Here is a 16960-nt window from a genome sequence, read left to right on the forward strand (position 1 = left end):
TTTCCTCCCTCCCTCCCTCCCTCCCTCCCTCCCTCTCTGTGTGGCCCCAGGTGCTAGCAACCCACGCTACACCACTGCCCTCTGGATCAGATCAGTGGCCCATCTTGTCATCACAGTAGCTGAACAATTGCCTGTGGGAAACCAGCAAGCAGGATTCAAGCACAAGAACACTCTCCCCCTCCTGTGGTTTCCAGCAACTTGTATTCAGAAGCATTGCTGTGGAGGCAGAACATATCCATTTTTGGCTAGTAGCCATTGATATCTCTCTCATCCATGAGTTTCTTTAATCCTCTTTTAAAGCCACCCATGTCAGTGACCATCACTGCCTCCTGTGGGAGAGAGTCCCATAGTTAAACTATGTGCTGTGCATAGTCCATCTAACAAATATGATCAGTATTCTTGGTTGCTGTTGCTTTCGGTCTTCATACAATATGTGACTGATTATCACTGTGTTTCCTTTGCATTGAAATGAATGGGGTCGAATGATGTATTGACCATGCAATTTATGTAAGTTACATAATTACTTTTGCAAACTGCATCAATTACATAAATTTGCTACAGTGGGCAGCCAGGTAAATAACATAGTTTTGGGCAGAATAGGAACTGTAGCAGACTGGAAGCAATGCTGCATGTGACAAACACAGTGTGGGATTATGGTCATCTGATACCTCTGTCAGTAGAGTATGAGACTCTTAATCTCAGGGTCATGGGTTTGAGCCCCATGTTGGGCAAAAGATTCTTCAACGCAGGGGGCTGGACTAGATGACCCTTGTGGTCCCTTCCAGCTCTACAATTCTATGATCTATGCATGCAAAGTTATGCCTTCTTACATCCCTTACAGGAATATGCAGTTGCTCTGTGAGGGACCTCATTATTATTTATGTTATTTCTGAGTTTATTTTGGCACATCCAGGGCTCTGAGGCTGCCGTTCATGAATAGAAAAATTAACATAACGTAACCATGCAAACCATATGAATGTGGCATTTAAATTTAAAAGGCAGGGTTGGTTTGGTCAGATGACCTCTGAGTTGCTTCCAGTTCTTTACAACCCCATGAATCCACGATTCAGCCCACATGTTCCTGTCTCTTTGGCTGCCGCAGCAGAAATCTATTTTAGCTCCTGAAGGTTGTGTATAATCTCTCTGGCTTGGAAAAGAATGAATATGAGAAGGTGCTGTGGATGGAGTAGTAACCAAACACACCCGCACAGCCCTGGAATGGGGCTCCCTGAAGGTGTTTCAACAACTCATTGAAATTCCATTTTGTTCCTGGTGCAGTTCATGAAAAGCTTTGTAGATTTTTATCAGAGCTTTCAAAGCCTTGTAGGGGAAAGTCAGGAGGGGTGGGAGGGAATCTTCAAAAGAAAACCAAGGCATGAAAACAATAGCAGAGGCCTCCTTGGGGGAGGGGGGATTTAATTTCAACTCTTCTGTGCTAAGGCACACTTTAACAGCCAGGACTCCACTAGAAGCTGTGTGTTCATTTCAGCAGAGCAAATTTTCTCACTTTCCATCTCAATGCCAATTATTGCATCCAAATAGTGAATGAGAATATATATTCTGAAACTAATATTCTTCCCTGTGATAGGAAGAGGCTGCTACGGTTGTTGTTTCTTGAGAGATAACTATTTCTTATCCCTGCAGGGCAGAATATTATCTATCGAGGGTGTTTCAGAGCACCAGAGAATTTAACAAACACCTTGCCGGTCTCTTTGATACACGCCAATTTAACAGTGGAGATGTGCTCCGAATTTTGCTCCAAGAAAGTAAGGACAGTTCCCTTTCTTTTCTTCTCCATATCCCTCCATCTGATTTTGATCAGTTTCCTAGGGCCTCTGGAGCCTGATACTAGGCAGAGAGAGAGGGAGAGAGAGCGCTCTGAGGTTCTGGGGTGGGAAATGTGTGTATAATTGCATTTTAGAACCATAGCTGATGATCCACATTTCAAAGCAAATCAGATTTCTGTGCTGCTTTTCCTCAGTGACACCTAACAACTTTGAATTCAGGCAGCTTTCATAAGTTTCAGCATACAGAGGTAATTTCAGCTTATATTTCCAGTACAAGTTTCTAGACCTTGTGAGTGCAGAGAAGGGGTTGAAAGTGGTGAATCTTTCCCAATCATAGCATTCCCGCAGGCCACCTAGCTCTTTGGCAATGGAAGCTGAGCTGTTCCATTTTTATATCAACCTGTCCAGTGCTTAGGGGGGGTATTGTATAGATGCTTATTGGAGAATGTGGGAGCGGGGGAATCCCAAGCCTTGAATACTATTATGATGCTTGCCAGCTTGGGCAGATGGTTTCTCTCATTGTAGAAAATGAGTGCGCACCATGGGTAAAAATGGAAAACGCTGCTATAGATGAAACTCTGTTGAGTGTTTACCCATTTTGGAAACACAGTTTTCAATCTTTGACATGGCTAGCCACTAGTTTTCAAAGCATTTTGAGGGAAAGAAATCACTTGCATCTGCCGGGACATTGACTCCATGGTTACAGCAGATGAATCTTGAGAGGTTTCCAGAGTGCTGCCTAGTCCTGTTGTGTTTGATGTGTTTCAGTTAGTAAGGCTCGAGGAAGTGGACAAGGTTCTTAGATTGGTCAGAGTGACCACTTGTGCTCTGGACCCTTGCTCCCCTTGGCTGATAAAAACTAACAGGGAGGGGACAGCTGGCTGGGCCAGGGAGGTGCGAGAGACAGTGGTCGCTGCCCGCTTGAAGGAGGCAGTGTTGAAACCACTCCTCAAGAAACCCTCCCAATATTTGGAAAATCTATGCAACTACCAGCCAGTTGCTAATCTTCCCTTCTTGGGCAAGTTTCTTGAGCAGGTGGTTGCAGAACCAGAGCCAGGCACTTTTGGAGGAAACTGATTTTGTAGATCCATTTAAATCAAGGTTTAGGCCTGGCACTGAAAATGTTTTGGTTCCCCTGTCTGATGACTTCTGTTGGAAGAGAGAAGGGGAAAAGTGTCCTTGTTAATTTTCCCTGACCTCTCAGTGGCTTTCAGTATCATCAACTGGAATACTTCTGGAGTGGCTCTCTGAATTAGGGGTGGGTGATACCAATTTGCATTAGTTCTGGTCCTACTTAGATGGCCGTTTCCAAAGGGGGATGCTTGGGGAGTCTTCTTCAGCCCCATGGAGCCTGCACAGTTTCATCCCTCATGTTGATGAAACCAATGAGTGGGGTCATCCAGAGTTTTAGTTTTCAAGACCTGCCCCCCTTTTCTCCTTTCTTGGGACTCCTATTTAATTCAGATGTGGGCAGGAGAGCCCTTCAACTAGAGGACTCCTTTGAACAGAGGGCTGTATTCTGACAGCCAATAAAATAGAGCAAAGATAGCCAACATGGTATGCTTAAGATGTTATCCTAGTTCCCACAAATGTTCCCATTTGATCATAATTTCTCCAACATTCTCCTTCAATGCCTTTACTTATAAATCAGAAGAAGATGCTTGGTGTTATTTGTTTTGTGGAAATGAGCTGTTAGAAATCCTCTCCGGAGCTGAAAATTGCTCTGCATTTTCCAAAGCAAAGCCAGGCTGCTCAAATCATAATATTGTAAATAAAGCAGCATTATCATCAAAAATTCTCAAATCACTGGGTAAAATGTGCAGAGATGTGACAGTTTAATATGCTTAAAGAAAGAAAACATTACAGTAAGTTGAGTGAGCAAGCTTCTTTTGATTATTGCAAATGCCAACAAATTAAAGTCAACGACATTCCAGGCAGAGAAAGTATGCTTTTGTTATGTTTCATTCTCTAAATTGGTGTCTGAGATGTTTTATTCTCTAATTTGGTGACTGAAATCTCAATCTGTATACTCATTTGGATTTATTTTTCCTTGCATTTAAATGCCGTGACGGCCTAACTGCCTAATTCAGGTGGAAGTAAGTCAGAGCCACTCAAAATAAGTCCAGACAGGACAATTATTGTTAAGGGAATTCAGTTCAGTTCACGGCAGTGCTGGTGAGCAGTAATCAGGACCATGGTTAGCTCCAAGTGGGCTCTGCTAGCTGAGCTACAGAAATATGTTGTCTCAGCAAAGGAAGTCTCACCTGAATCTTCAAAAGGTGGCCTGCATCCCTGTCTACAATCCTTAAATGACCTGCATCTGGTTCTGTAGTCGCATGTTTCTCTGTGGCTGTGGAGCAGGTTAAGCTCTCATGTATGAGTTGCATCCCCAGGCTGCCAAGGGGTAGAAGGGATTGCTGTGGGTTTCTGCCTGAGTGAAGTGTCCTGTGATTCACCCTAAACTGAATCCTCCTCAGGAGCATACTAGGATACAGGGGGCATGACGCTTGACTTCCACCATTCAAGGTGCTCTGTTGACCACTACAACTTTTTACGCTTATGACCTGGGCTATAAGTATAAAGCACCTATCTAATAAATGCCCTAATGCCCTATGGACCTGCCTAGTCTTTTTGCATCACCAGAAGCTCTTCTCTTGGTGATATTGCCTTCTAGGGATCAGGGCCTTTTCTGTAGCAGTGCCTCATTGTGGACCAGCCACAGCTAGGAATGCTTGAACATGCTTGAACTACACCTCCTGGATTCATATGCAAATTGAAATATGGTTGTCTTCAGAATACACACCCACAACAAATTATTTAAGGTGCTCCCCTTTTTTAAAAACAACAACAACAACAGGCAATAGCTGCCTGAAGAGGTTCCTGCCCTACACATTGGATACTGGACTGCCAATGTCCCCGGAGAACCAGGGAACAAGCTCCATACTCAGTGCTAATTTTCTAAGAAAATGAACGCCTCCCTTGCTCTCTTATAATGGCAATGACACACACCTGAGAGGTGCTGGGACTGAGTTCCAGTAAGTTCCTACTGAAAAAAAAGCTACTACCACCACCACCATTACTTCTACCCCACCTTTTCCCCTGACAAGGACTCAAGGCGGCATATCCAAGCAAATGGTCATCATTCCCTCTTGCAGGACGAAATCCCCAAGTTTAACTCTGTGTTGCATGAAGAAGGCTTTCTTCTGTCTGTCCTGAATCTTCCAACACTCTCCTTCTTTGGATGATCCCAACTTCTAGTGTTATGTGAAAGCGAGAAAAAAAACCACACCTCTCTCTATCCCCTTCCTCATAGAACCATAGAATCATAGAGTTGGAAGGGACCTGAGGTTTATCTGTTCCAACCTATATCCTGTCCATTCTTATTTGCCTTTTCTTTTCTAAACTAAAAAAAGCTCCAAATGGTGAAACTTTCTTCAGACAGGAGCTCCCACACCCCTTGATCATTTTGGCTGCCCTTTTCTGAAGCTTTCACAGCTCTGCTGCATTATTTTTGAGGTGAGGTGACCAGAATCTATCACAATATTTCAAGAGCTGTGTCAACATAGATTTGTAAAGCTGCATTAGGATATTGGCAGTTTTCTTTTCAATCCGTGTTCTAATGAACCCTGAAACAGAATTTGTCTTTTTCCTCAACCAGAGCTGCCACACACTGAGTCAGCACCTTTATCAAGCTATCCACCATGACCCCAAGGTTCATAGTCCCCTACCAGTTCGTACCGTATATAGGGACATGACACAAAGTCTCCCTCTACACCACACACATGTAGCAAGTTCTATTTTTTAGAGAATGACTCACAGTCTATCCCCTACAAATTTACTAGGAAGGAAGCCCCACTGAGAGAAATGGGTCTTTCTCCCTGGTAAATGTGTCTACAATTCCGATCACCACCTGTTCCTTGCTTTTTCTTTTTCTTTTTTTTTTTGAAAAGAGAGTTTTAAATCCCAACAAACTGAATCTCCTTGTAGAATTCACAAAAATAGTTTAAAAGAACGACCATTTTGTCTCCCTGCCACATTTAACCTAAAGGGGAAGTCAGAATGGGATGGTTTGAACCCAATTATGTTGACAACTATTTAATGCCTCGTCATGCCGCCAGAACACTGGAAGAGAGCCTTAGGGACTCTCCATAAATTACCTCATTAGGAGTGGATCATTACATTTGTCCAACAGAGCCTGTGTTCGCTGCATGAGAACAACACAGGGAAATTTTGCATAGGACACATCTAGGTGTCCTGCTGCTTTGATCAGACACTTTTTATGCATTGCTTGGGGAAAGACCTACCACAATTATCCCACCCCCACTGTAAAGATGAGCAGGTTTAATGGAGGTGTGTGTGCGTGCCCATGAACATCTTTAGTTTTATCAAGAGTTATGTAACATGGTTTAATTGGGCCTCATTGTTCCATGTGCAGAGTTTGCATCTCTTTTGCTGGTGGAGTTTCCTTTACCTAGGCTTGAACAGGCACATGGTCCTGATTGGTGTGGCCTTTGAGCATGATCAGAATTTGAGAGAAGGCATTTTGTCACCTTTTGCAGAATCAGACAGAGCTGGGATTCATGTTGAAAAGCATTGTTTATTTCATTTCATTGACTGTATTGCCTACTCTGTCACATTGCACAAAGTGGCTAGGATGCAGCACTTTTGTGACCGTGCAGAAAATGGAGACTATGATGATGCTATGAGGAGGGGTGGAATCTGAGGCTATTTAAAAGGGCTGTCGAAAGCCTCTCCCTAAATCTGCTCTGGGCCCCCACTCCTGGGCTGACCTGTGCCAACCCATGCCAACCCAAACCATATCTGGCCAGAATTGATTTGTGTTGGGAACTCCAGTGCTAGTTCTACTCAGAGTAGACCCACTGAATTTAATAGACCTGACACACTTAGATTCCTTACCTTCAGTGGGTCTATTTGGAGTAGAACCTACTTGAACACAACTCACTGTTTTCTTACTGTGCAATGTATGCATTGATCAATCCAGTCTAACTCACACAATTCATTGGCTAAGTAGTCAGCCTGATCAACCCTCTAAATTCTGACAGCATCCACAATAGGAAATGTGAAGAAAAAATGGTTTGGAAAAGGAAAATATTTATCTGAGACAGGGCAATTCAGAAGAGGAAAACTGAACTTTAGGATTTCCCTTCACATTCGTTTCGGTTCCATGTGATGCTTTCTAATGTTTGCTAGCCTTTTTTAAATTCCAGCCTTTTATTTTATTTTCTAGGAATTCCCTTTGGCAGCCATCAGAGGACCCCAGTGCCGCTGTGGCTTCCCAACAATTCATTTCCCGTTACGCAACAGCTCAGACAGCTTATTCTGTAGCAGGTTGCAAAATGGCAGCAGCACGGCTGAAGAGCCAAAGAGGGGGGACTATCTCTTTGTCTATCAAACTCCTGTCCAAGGTAAGAGAGAGGTTGACTATATAGAATATCAATAACTATGTGCAGGGAGGTGCTATGCATCTTATACCCCAAGCAATGAGGCAAGACACTTGCTGTTGGGTTAAGTAGTGCCATAATTTTATTAATGCATAACAGGAGAAATCTGCAGTGAATGCTGCAAGCTGTTCCAGGACATTGAATAAGGGAGAGCAGCCTGGCAACCATCCACCGTTGCCTAGGATGGTGTGTCTGGCAGTGCCCTGAGTCTACAGACTCAGCTAAGCAGCTGCAAATAAAACGTTTTAAATGTGTTGTAAAGTGCAATATGGAAATAGGACACTAGATGGCGACAGTGAGCTATGCAAAATTCGATGTATTTTTCAAAGCTTTTTTTTTTTAAAAAAAATCATTTTCACAGCGTTTTTTTATATGTGTGTAGATTCCACCTAGCTTTTAAGAATGGGGAAGAAATTCAATTCAATTTGCATTTAAAGGTAAACCTACCCGATTCTTATTTTCTGAAATGGCAAACTCTCTGAAATGCACTCATCTTTTGAAATTTACTCTTCTCCAGATTTTTCAATGTCGTTCTACAACTAAGTAATGTATACAAAAATGCAGAGACCAAATTCAAAATTATTACCAAAAGTTCAGCTTGCCTCATGCTGGACTGACATCTGGAACATTGTTATATTAGAGAAATTTACAGGGAAGGCCACAGTCATCCATGGTGTATCAAAGACAGACAAATCCGAGGCAATATGGTAGGATCTTATATCCTGTATTAATTAAAACTACTTGTAGCAGCACTTACTGCCTCTCTTTCTGTATGGAACTTGTGAATGAAACCACACACACACACACAAACACGCACACACACACACACACACACACACAGGCTCATCTGTATTATTACATTTCCTCTTCTGCACACCAAAATCACCAACGTCCCTTTGTGTTTGTGTGTGTTTTCTGACTAGTGGTCTTTTTGTTTGTATCTGTTTTTCTATATATACAAAACCAATAAAAATGACTCTTTAAAAAATGCACAAACTGATGTAAAGTGTGCATTAAACAACTATAAGCCCAGACTGGACCTTAGCAGTCTACCTTCAAGAGAGGAGAAGCCTCTTTACAGGGGGTTGTGTTGAGCTTAGACCCATTAAAGTCATGGATCTAAGTGAGTCATGTGTATTCATTTCAATGGTTCTACCCTGAGGAGGACTAGCATTGCATACAACCTGGGCTCATTGTCTGCTTCAACAACAGCATGGGGGAGACTGGTTCTACTAGATCTTCTGGGCTGGAGTCCTTAGAGCTGGAGGCAACCTCCTCAGGCCAGAAAGTGCTGGCTGTTGCTGTTCCAGAGGTTCTGGAGCAGTGAGGTGTTCTGGGGGCTGGTTCGGGAGCCAGGAGCTCAAAATCCATGGATCATCCTCTGAGGAGGCCTGTACTTTTAAACCATGACCAGAAATCAGGAGACATATGTGTAGATGAACCTTAGGGGCTCATCCTGAGGAGAAATATTGGAAAAATTTCAAGGGAGACCAAAAGAGAGTCAATAAGACTACTGAAATGTATTAAAGCTGTTCTACACTTCCCTTAACTATTCACAATGAACTGACATTGATTTTGACTGGGATGATATGGCACAGGGAAATCCATCTCTCTCTTTCTCTCTCATCTTGTGGTAATGCAGAATATATCCACTGCACTTGCAATATTGATCTGCCCTTAAGGGAGAAAAAAATTGCAATACAGATAGGCAAGACCAGCATTGAGAAATAAGAGTCAGGGAGTATATATTCAAACATGTCTGATTTGGATCTTTTCCTGGAGAAACCGCTAGCACAGACAAGTCTTAAGTAGATAATTAAGAGACAAACATTAAGCGTGTCCAAATCTATCTTGCTGGTAGGCAGAAAATCCTTTGTTTTATGGTGATAGAAAAGCTTAGCTGGAATTCTAGGGCTGGAGGGGATGAAATTATTATGCCATCCAACCCCCTGTTCCAAAAGCAAGACCACCAGCCTCAATAGATCAAGCTGTGCAGTCTTAACCACAACGCACCCCAAGCAGATAGTTGATCCTTTGTTAAATAAAATAAAATAAACTCACAGAGAAAAGACTTAATGCAAAAGAGCCAAGCCACATATATTGTTGTGGTTGTTTTTTTTAAAAAGGCTTGCAGGGCAAATATGTTAATTCAATAGTTATCTACTGTAGTGGAAGGTAAAACTAAAAAAGTGACAAGCCAATCTGACCAGGAATGTCAAGAGATGAGTACAAAAGGTACTCTGAAATCTCTCTCTCTCTCTCTCTCTCTCTCTTTCTTTCTCTTTCTCTCTTTCACAAACGAGCAAGTTTCTAGTCTTCCTAGAAGAAAAGATATGAAGCCAAATGTCCCATGCAACTTTCAGAGATGAAACCAACCTGCTACTCCAACCTTTCATTGTCTTTAGCCAATGAGTGAAGTCAGAACTGTAATTAAAAAATGATTTCTTTGGATGCTGGGTGATAAGAATCCTTTTGGTCCTAAATAGCTGCTGTTCTCCCCTCTCCTTTAGTGCAACTTCTATTCCTGCTTCTGTGAAACTGCATTTGTTTGGGGCAGGGGGCAGGAAACATTTTCAGCAGGGGGCTGGTCCACTTTCCCTCAGACCTTGTGGGGGGCCGGACTATATTTTTTCAAGGGGGAAATGAACAAATTCATATGCCCCACAAATAACCCAGAGATGCATTTTAAATAAAAGGACACATACTACTCATGTAAAAACACGCTGATTCCCAGACTGTCCATGGGCCAGATTTAGAAGGCAATTGGACGAGATCCGGCCCCTGGGCCTTAGTTTGCCTACCCATGGCTTAGTGTGTCTGTTGTTTATCAAGCTTAACTGGTTTTTATTTGTGTTTTGCTGTAAAATACCAGGAGTTGAATGCAGCTATCAAAGCATGGAGGGAGTGATATGCCTACCTTCCTGGCCTTATGTCTCTCTGTGTGTTTTTCCTTAGTGACTCATCACTTCTCTTTGACTATGAGTCTTGCATTACACACACACACATGCATGCACCCCCCCACAATTTTTATTGTTTTTTAAACAAATACAAATGCAACTATAAAACACTTATCCAACAGTACAGATAAGTGTACTGTCGCTAGACATACACATACTTTCGACATTCAAACATATTACTTGACGTAACCCCTCCACTGAGAATATTGAGTTGTTGATGTAACAAGGTCCTGATTTGGGCCATCAACATAGTTAAAGAAAGGGGTCCATGTTTCTTGGAAGGTGTCTCTAATTTACAGGTGTTCATTTTTATTTTTGCCAGCTTTACTCTAAAATTTCAAGGATGTAGCAGTAGAATGTAAAAACTGAAATATTATCTAGCCTTCTGTGTGTGTGTGTGTGTGTGTGTGTGTGTTTAGGGAAGTAAAGTATGTGGGTGTGCTTGGGTATTGCTATTATGCTCAATTTATGGGGCAATTAATTGATTTTCCACCCACGGGGGGGGGGGAATTGTGGCTTCTTCAGGGTAAGTTATTGTTGCTGATATGCATACTTAAATTGGCATCTGCATCTGCAAGAATCAAACAAAAGAGGGGTCAGGTATGAGATATTAATGGCCACACAAGAGTTGATCTTAGAATATATAGCTTGCTTTTTTAGAATTTAAATCTTGAATTTATCAAAGTGAAACCATGTGAAAAATAATTGTTGTAAATTGTTGTCATTTTGTGTGTGTATTTGTTGGGGGGGAGATTACTTTGCTAACAATGAAATGCCATCTGTATCTGGTTGTAGACACCCGCTGCACTGACCGGATGTTTCTCCCCACCAAATCCAAAGCTTTTGTGGCATTGTCAAGCTTCCCTGGAGCTGGCAACACCTGGGCTCGTCATTTGATAGAACACGCTACAGGATTCTACACTGGGAGCTACTATTTTGATGGAACCCTATATAATAAAGGTAGGCTATTGAGCTGTGCCTGTCTTGTTTGTTTGTTTTTAAGAACAAGCACACTGCCAGCTTTGGGCCCTGAGTGTTTTTGTCTAAAAGTGGGTTCACTGAACAGGGGGAGGAAAGGGGTGTGCGCCACATTAGATCAGAGCAATGTAGTAGGATTCATGATAGGGGTGGGTAGGAAGAAGAAGAAGAGGAGGAGGAGGAGTTTGGATTTGGTATCCCGCTTTATCACTACCCGAAGGAGTCTCAAAGCAGCTAATGTTCTCCTTTCCCTTCCTCCCCCACAACAAACACTCTGTGAGGTGAGTGGGGCTGAGAGACTTCAGAGAAGTGTGACTAGCCCAAGGTCACCCAGCAGCTGCATGTGGAGGAGTGGGGAAGCGAACTCAGTTCACCAGATTATGAGTCTACTGCTCTTAACCACTACACCACACTGGCTCTGTGTGTAGAGGTTACCAGAAGGTGAGGGAGAAGGGGGGGGGAGGGAAAAGGGGAGTGTACCAAGGATACAAAAAGACAGACAGGAGCTCATGGGCAAGTTGGGGAGAGAAGGGTCCCAAACAAGGAAATAGTGGAAGTGTACCAAAGAGGGAATCGCTGATAGGGCCATGACAAAACTGTAATGGTTGGCCTGCTTACAGTGTTTAAGATATATATTATTGTGTTTAGATCATATCTATCTATATGTTTCTATCTATCTATTTATCTATCCACACAAACACACACTTTATATACATACACACAGGTTTTAAAGGGGAAAAGGATCACTGGAGAAGCAGGAGAACTATTTGTGTCAAAACTCACGAGAGTGGCCAAAAAGAAATTGAAATGTTTGATTCGGCCATCTTATTGATACGGAATCCATACAAGTCGCTGGTGGCAGAATTCAACCGGAAGTGTGCAGGCCATCTTGGGTATGCCACAGATCGCAACTGGAAAAGCAAAGGTAAGTGAACTCTAAGCCATTACTTTCTGACTTCATGTCAGAGAGAGATTTAAGGAAACATGCTGCACTCCTGTTTTCTTTATTTGTCAAAATAATAGACTGTTTCAAAGCATAAAGCCATCAAAGTAGCATATAAGAGAAAAAAACACCCAGTTCTAAAACAAACAAACAGTAAGATAGTCACTGAATTGTACAGTTGGAAGGAACATCATTTCAAGGACGCTAATTCTAAAAAAAACAATAAAACAGTTTAGGTAGGTATATAACTGATACTCCATAAATGACTAGGTTTCTCAGGGAAAGAATTCTTAAACCAAAGCATCTTCAGTAGGTATCTAAACACCATGATTTCAGGTGCGTGTTTCATTTCAGCTAGCAATTGATTCCATAGAGTTGGAGCTGCTGCACTAAAAGCTCAGTTTCTAGTACAAGCTCAGCACATGTGGGATGCTCAGTAGTGAGAGGTATAGTTGCTGAGCAATGATACATGGGGTGAAGTGGTTCTTTAGATACCCTGGTCCCAAATGAACATTTATTCATGTTGGAGGAACATCTACCACCGTTTTTTTTCAAGCAGAAAAGTTTCTTGTTCTGTCTCTGGCATCACCACTTGTAAGGATCAGGGCTACATCTGCACCATACACCATAGCTGTCAATATTTCCCTTTTTTAAAGGGAAATTCCCTTATTCCGAATAGGATTCCTCGCAAGAAAAGGGAAAAGTTGACAGCTATGCCATACACCTAAAGTGTTACAATATCCCTCTAAGAGTCATGGCTTCCCCCCAAAGAATCCTTTGGAACTGCTGAGAGTTGTTAGGAGACAGAGCTGCAATTCCCCAAATGGTTTAACCAATCCTTCTTGCCAGGAAACACTAGGAATAGTAGTTCTGTGAAGGGCAGAGCTTAATGAACTACAGTTCCCAACATTCTTTGGGGGAAGCCATGACTGTTTAAAGTGGTGTGATAGTGGTATAATGTAAAGATAAAGGTAAAGGGACCCCTGACCATTAGGTCCAGTCGTGACCGACTCTGGGGTTGCAGCGCTCATCTCACTTTATTGGCTGAGGGAGCCGGCGTACAGCTTCCGGCTCATGTGGCCAGCATGACGAAGCCACTTCTGGAAAACCAGAGCAGCGCACGGAAACGCCGTTTACCTTCCCGCCGGAGCGGTACCTATTTATCTACTTGCACTTTGACATGCTTTTGAACTGCTAGGTGGGCAGGAGCAGGGACCGAGCAACGGGAGCTCACCCCATCACAGGGATTCGAACTGCTGACCTTCTGATTGGCAAGCCCTAGGCTCTGTGGTTCAACCCACAGTGCCACCCATGTCCCAGTGGTATAATGTATTAAGCATTAAATGTGCAGATTAGGCCTAAGTGAACTAATACTTTTCAGAAGAGAGCTTTCCAAGAAAAAAAGACTCTTCGCCTCCTCTCCCTCAATAATTTTAAAGCAACCTTCCCCTCAATTTTGCCACACACAAATAGCACTAACAGAAAGGGGGTATCTGCTTCTGATATCATTTTAAAGCAGCCTTCCTTTGCCATCCTTTTTCTATTTGGCAACAGCTGGGTTTGAAAACAGATAAGTCAATATCCTTTATTTTGTCTTTCACTTTGCAGAGTGGCCCGATTTTGTAAACAGCTATGCTTCCTGGTGGGCTTCCCATGTATTAGACTGGCTCAAATATGGCAAGCGTCTCCTCGTCATCCACTACGAAGACTTGAAACAGGCCCTGCTCCCTAATCTGAAAGAAATGGTCAGATTCCTGAACATCACAGTGACGGAGGACCGCTTGCTCTGTGTTGAGAACAACCGAGATGGGAACTTCAAGCGGTCAGGAGCCAGGCAGAAGGGATTTGACCCATTCACAGAGGAGATGAAAAACATGATCAATAAATACATTATGATGGTGGACAAAGCCCTGAGAGAGAGAAACTTTATCGGGCTTCCAAAAGAGTATTTGCCCAGATGATGTCATATGACCAGCTAGCTACATTAAAAAAGAGAGAGAGAGAGATCCTAATAATGAATTTTTTAAAAAGGCCAGAATTTTATAGCAGTAAAAAGGCAAGATTTGCACAGGGTCTGCTGATGAATGCAAATTCTTGAGACTTGGACGCTCTTCAGGGGTACTAAGTGCTACGAAAGGCGAGCAATGAAGGATGGAAATTGGGTTATAAACCAAGGCAAAAGACATTAGCGTCTCTGCCTCTGTGTGTCCTTTTCTCTATAAATGGCTACAAATTTTAACACTTGTGTGCACTGCTAATTATGGGAAATGTGTGTGAGGTGGGGTGGGGTGGGGGAGGCAGACAGTTCCTTTGTACCCCCCCTAACTGCCTACTATCAGTATTTCTCAAGAGTAACTATAACTTTTATAACAATTTTGGCAATTCAAATGTGCAGGTTACCACCTTGCTTTCTATGTTTTAAACTCACCCTGATAAATATTTTTAGCTAAGTAGTTCGGGGGGGGGGGAGAGTTGTTTTCTCTGCCTTCTTCCTTTATTTATGAATTTTAAAAACTGGGTCTTTATCCTCCATGAAAAGGTCATGTCTAGAAGGTTGTAATCTAGGCAGTCTCAAATGAGGACATTCCCTCCTCAAGATTTCTAATGAAGATTTCCAATGAAATTAAATTGGGAGCAATTATTCCTCTTGCTTTCCCACTGGAGATGGCTGAACTCCCCTAACAACTCTCAGCACTATCTCCAACAAAATTCTACTCAGAGGAAACCCATTGATGTTAATGGGCCTAAGTCATTAAAAAATAATAATCAATTGGTCTACTTGGAATAAGACTCAGTCATTGGATGCAACCCATATTCTTTAAACTAGGATTCATTTGAATTTCAAATTATGCATCTTGTCGGGTTAAGGATTTTAGAGGGGAAAGGCGTAGAATTCTAGAATTTGGCAGTGGTGATGTTGCATTAATTTTTTAACTTGGGCGGAGTGCCTCTCAAATTTTAATTTCTAAAGAGACATGGGAAAATCCAAAATTGAATTCAGTTTTGTCAGATTTGTGAAAATCTTTACTATAGCTCCAGCTTGCTCCAGCCCTGACAATCTCTTACCAGCATGCCTTTGATGAGCTCTGGCATGAAACGAGAGGCAACTATGCAATCAGAAAAGGGTGGACTCTCATTCAACCAAAGGTTTTAAAGCAGAGATTGGGTGGCTGCCCATCTAGGTAACTAGTGCAATGGATTCCCTGGATTGGCAGAGAGTTTAGATTGCATTCTCTTTGAGGTTCCTTCCCACACTATGATTGCAGCAACAACAATATTGTTATGCCACTGTACATCCAGTGGTAGTGGGGGCATCAAAAGAGTGAAATGGAGCTCCTATGACAGGGCAGATCAGGGACCACACAGTGTGCCTTGTGACACTGCTTAAAGTGCATACAATATTGTCTTACTTGCTAACCAAGAGGGAAATGCCAGCATCACAAGTGAAACATAAAATACATAAGGGTAATGTGGGGGTGAGTGGGAGACTGACATGTCTAACTTTCAACCACAGTGGTTTGGAGGAGGGATAAATAAATATAAGCAAAAACCACATGGAGGAATATGGATGCCTTTTTGTCTCACCCACATCCAATTAATAAGAGCATTACTGAAAATTCATCTGATCCTACTAGTCTGTAATTTGGCAGGTTTGTCACCCAGGGACACATCTCTCATGTCAGCAGACTTTCAAGGGTCCATCAAGTTGGAAATCCTGTTGCCCAGATGCCTCCAGGAAGCCCCCCCCCCCAGGAAGGCTAGAAGCTTGGCTTGACCTCTGTCCAAATAAGCACACCATTTTCACTTTGTACACAGACATATATACACAAACACACTTGGGTGGGCACGACTTATTCTGGATGACAAATAATCCAAATTAGTCTCAAGTGATTTTCAGTTCTGAAGTTTCCCATTAAACGACCATCATTGCTAGTAGGCATGCCACAGCAAGGATGCCAGGAGATGTTGCATAGCAGAATGTTATAAGTGGGACCTACAGCGTGCAAAGAAAATTGCAATGTGGAGTGCTCCTGTACAGGGTCCTAGCCAGGATTGCCTATCTATTCCCCTTTGTAACCCATTTCCCATGGTCAATGAGAATACTACATCCAAACAGGCCTTTCTTTGAGGCACTTCCACACTCAATTCCACCATCACCCCAAAGATTTGAAGAGGCAGGGAGTTGTTGGGAGCCCCTTATTTCCCTCTCAGACCTACAATTCCCGGAGCTGTTTAACAAGTAATCCCTCTTTCCAGGGAACTCTGGAAATTTCAGCTCTGTGAAGGGAATATTGGGTCCCCTAACAACTCTCAGCACTACAGTTCCCATTATGTTTTGGGGAAAGCCATGACTGTCCAAGCGGTATGAGTGGTTTAAATGTATGGTCCTGGCAGCGATCTTCTGAGAGAGACAGAAGGCAAAGGTGTAACAAGAAGTAGACTGGTGTGGATGTGGACATAGAGAGAATTTGCACATAGCTGCCTATGCCCAGTGAGATAATGAACAAGGTCTTCGGAACTTGAGCAAATGGCTGCAGTATCAAAGTCCTCATAATCCTGGAGAAACCGACACTTAACACGTGCTCACCATATTCTCCTAACATCCTAATCAGAACATACCCCAGTTAGAAAATGGCTTAGGTAAGCTTACTTTGTCATACAATTGGTTACAGGCTACAGTTGTTGGCTCATGATAGCATGCATTCCTCGCAATGAAAGGTATGAGGTGTCTTTGGCCAGCATAACTTTGTATTAGCACAATCCTTCAAAGATGCTTGGAGAGCAGGGATGCAAGAAGGCACTGTTTTCTATCCATCACACGCAGCACTGTTT

The 16960-nt window shown here is 42.6% G+C and overlaps 1 protein-coding gene across 1 annotated transcript in view; it reads left to right on the top strand.

Moving 5' to 3' along the window:
• Positions 1–15680, top strand: part of WSCD1 (WSC domain containing 1) — a 39439-nt gene extending 23759 nt beyond the window's left edge. Inside the window, exons 5-9 of the mRNA XM_083587702.1 lie at positions 1645–1766; positions 7036–7213; positions 11002–11166; positions 11909–12109; positions 13736–15680. Of these exons, the coding sequence (XP_083443828.1) occupies positions 1645–1766; positions 7036–7213; positions 11002–11166; positions 11909–12109; positions 13736–14088 (1019 nt within the window). The 3' untranslated portion in view covers positions 14089–15680. The remainder of the gene's footprint in view (positions 1–1644; positions 1767–7035; positions 7214–11001; positions 11167–11908; positions 12110–13735) is intronic.
• Positions 15681–16960: the final 1280 nt, after the last annotated feature.

Source organism: Podarcis filfolensis (assembly GCF_964270895.1).
Source record: "Podarcis filfolensis genome assembly, chromosome: 15".
NCBI lineage: Eukaryota > Metazoa > Chordata > Lepidosauria > Squamata > Lacertidae > Podarcis > Podarcis filfolensis.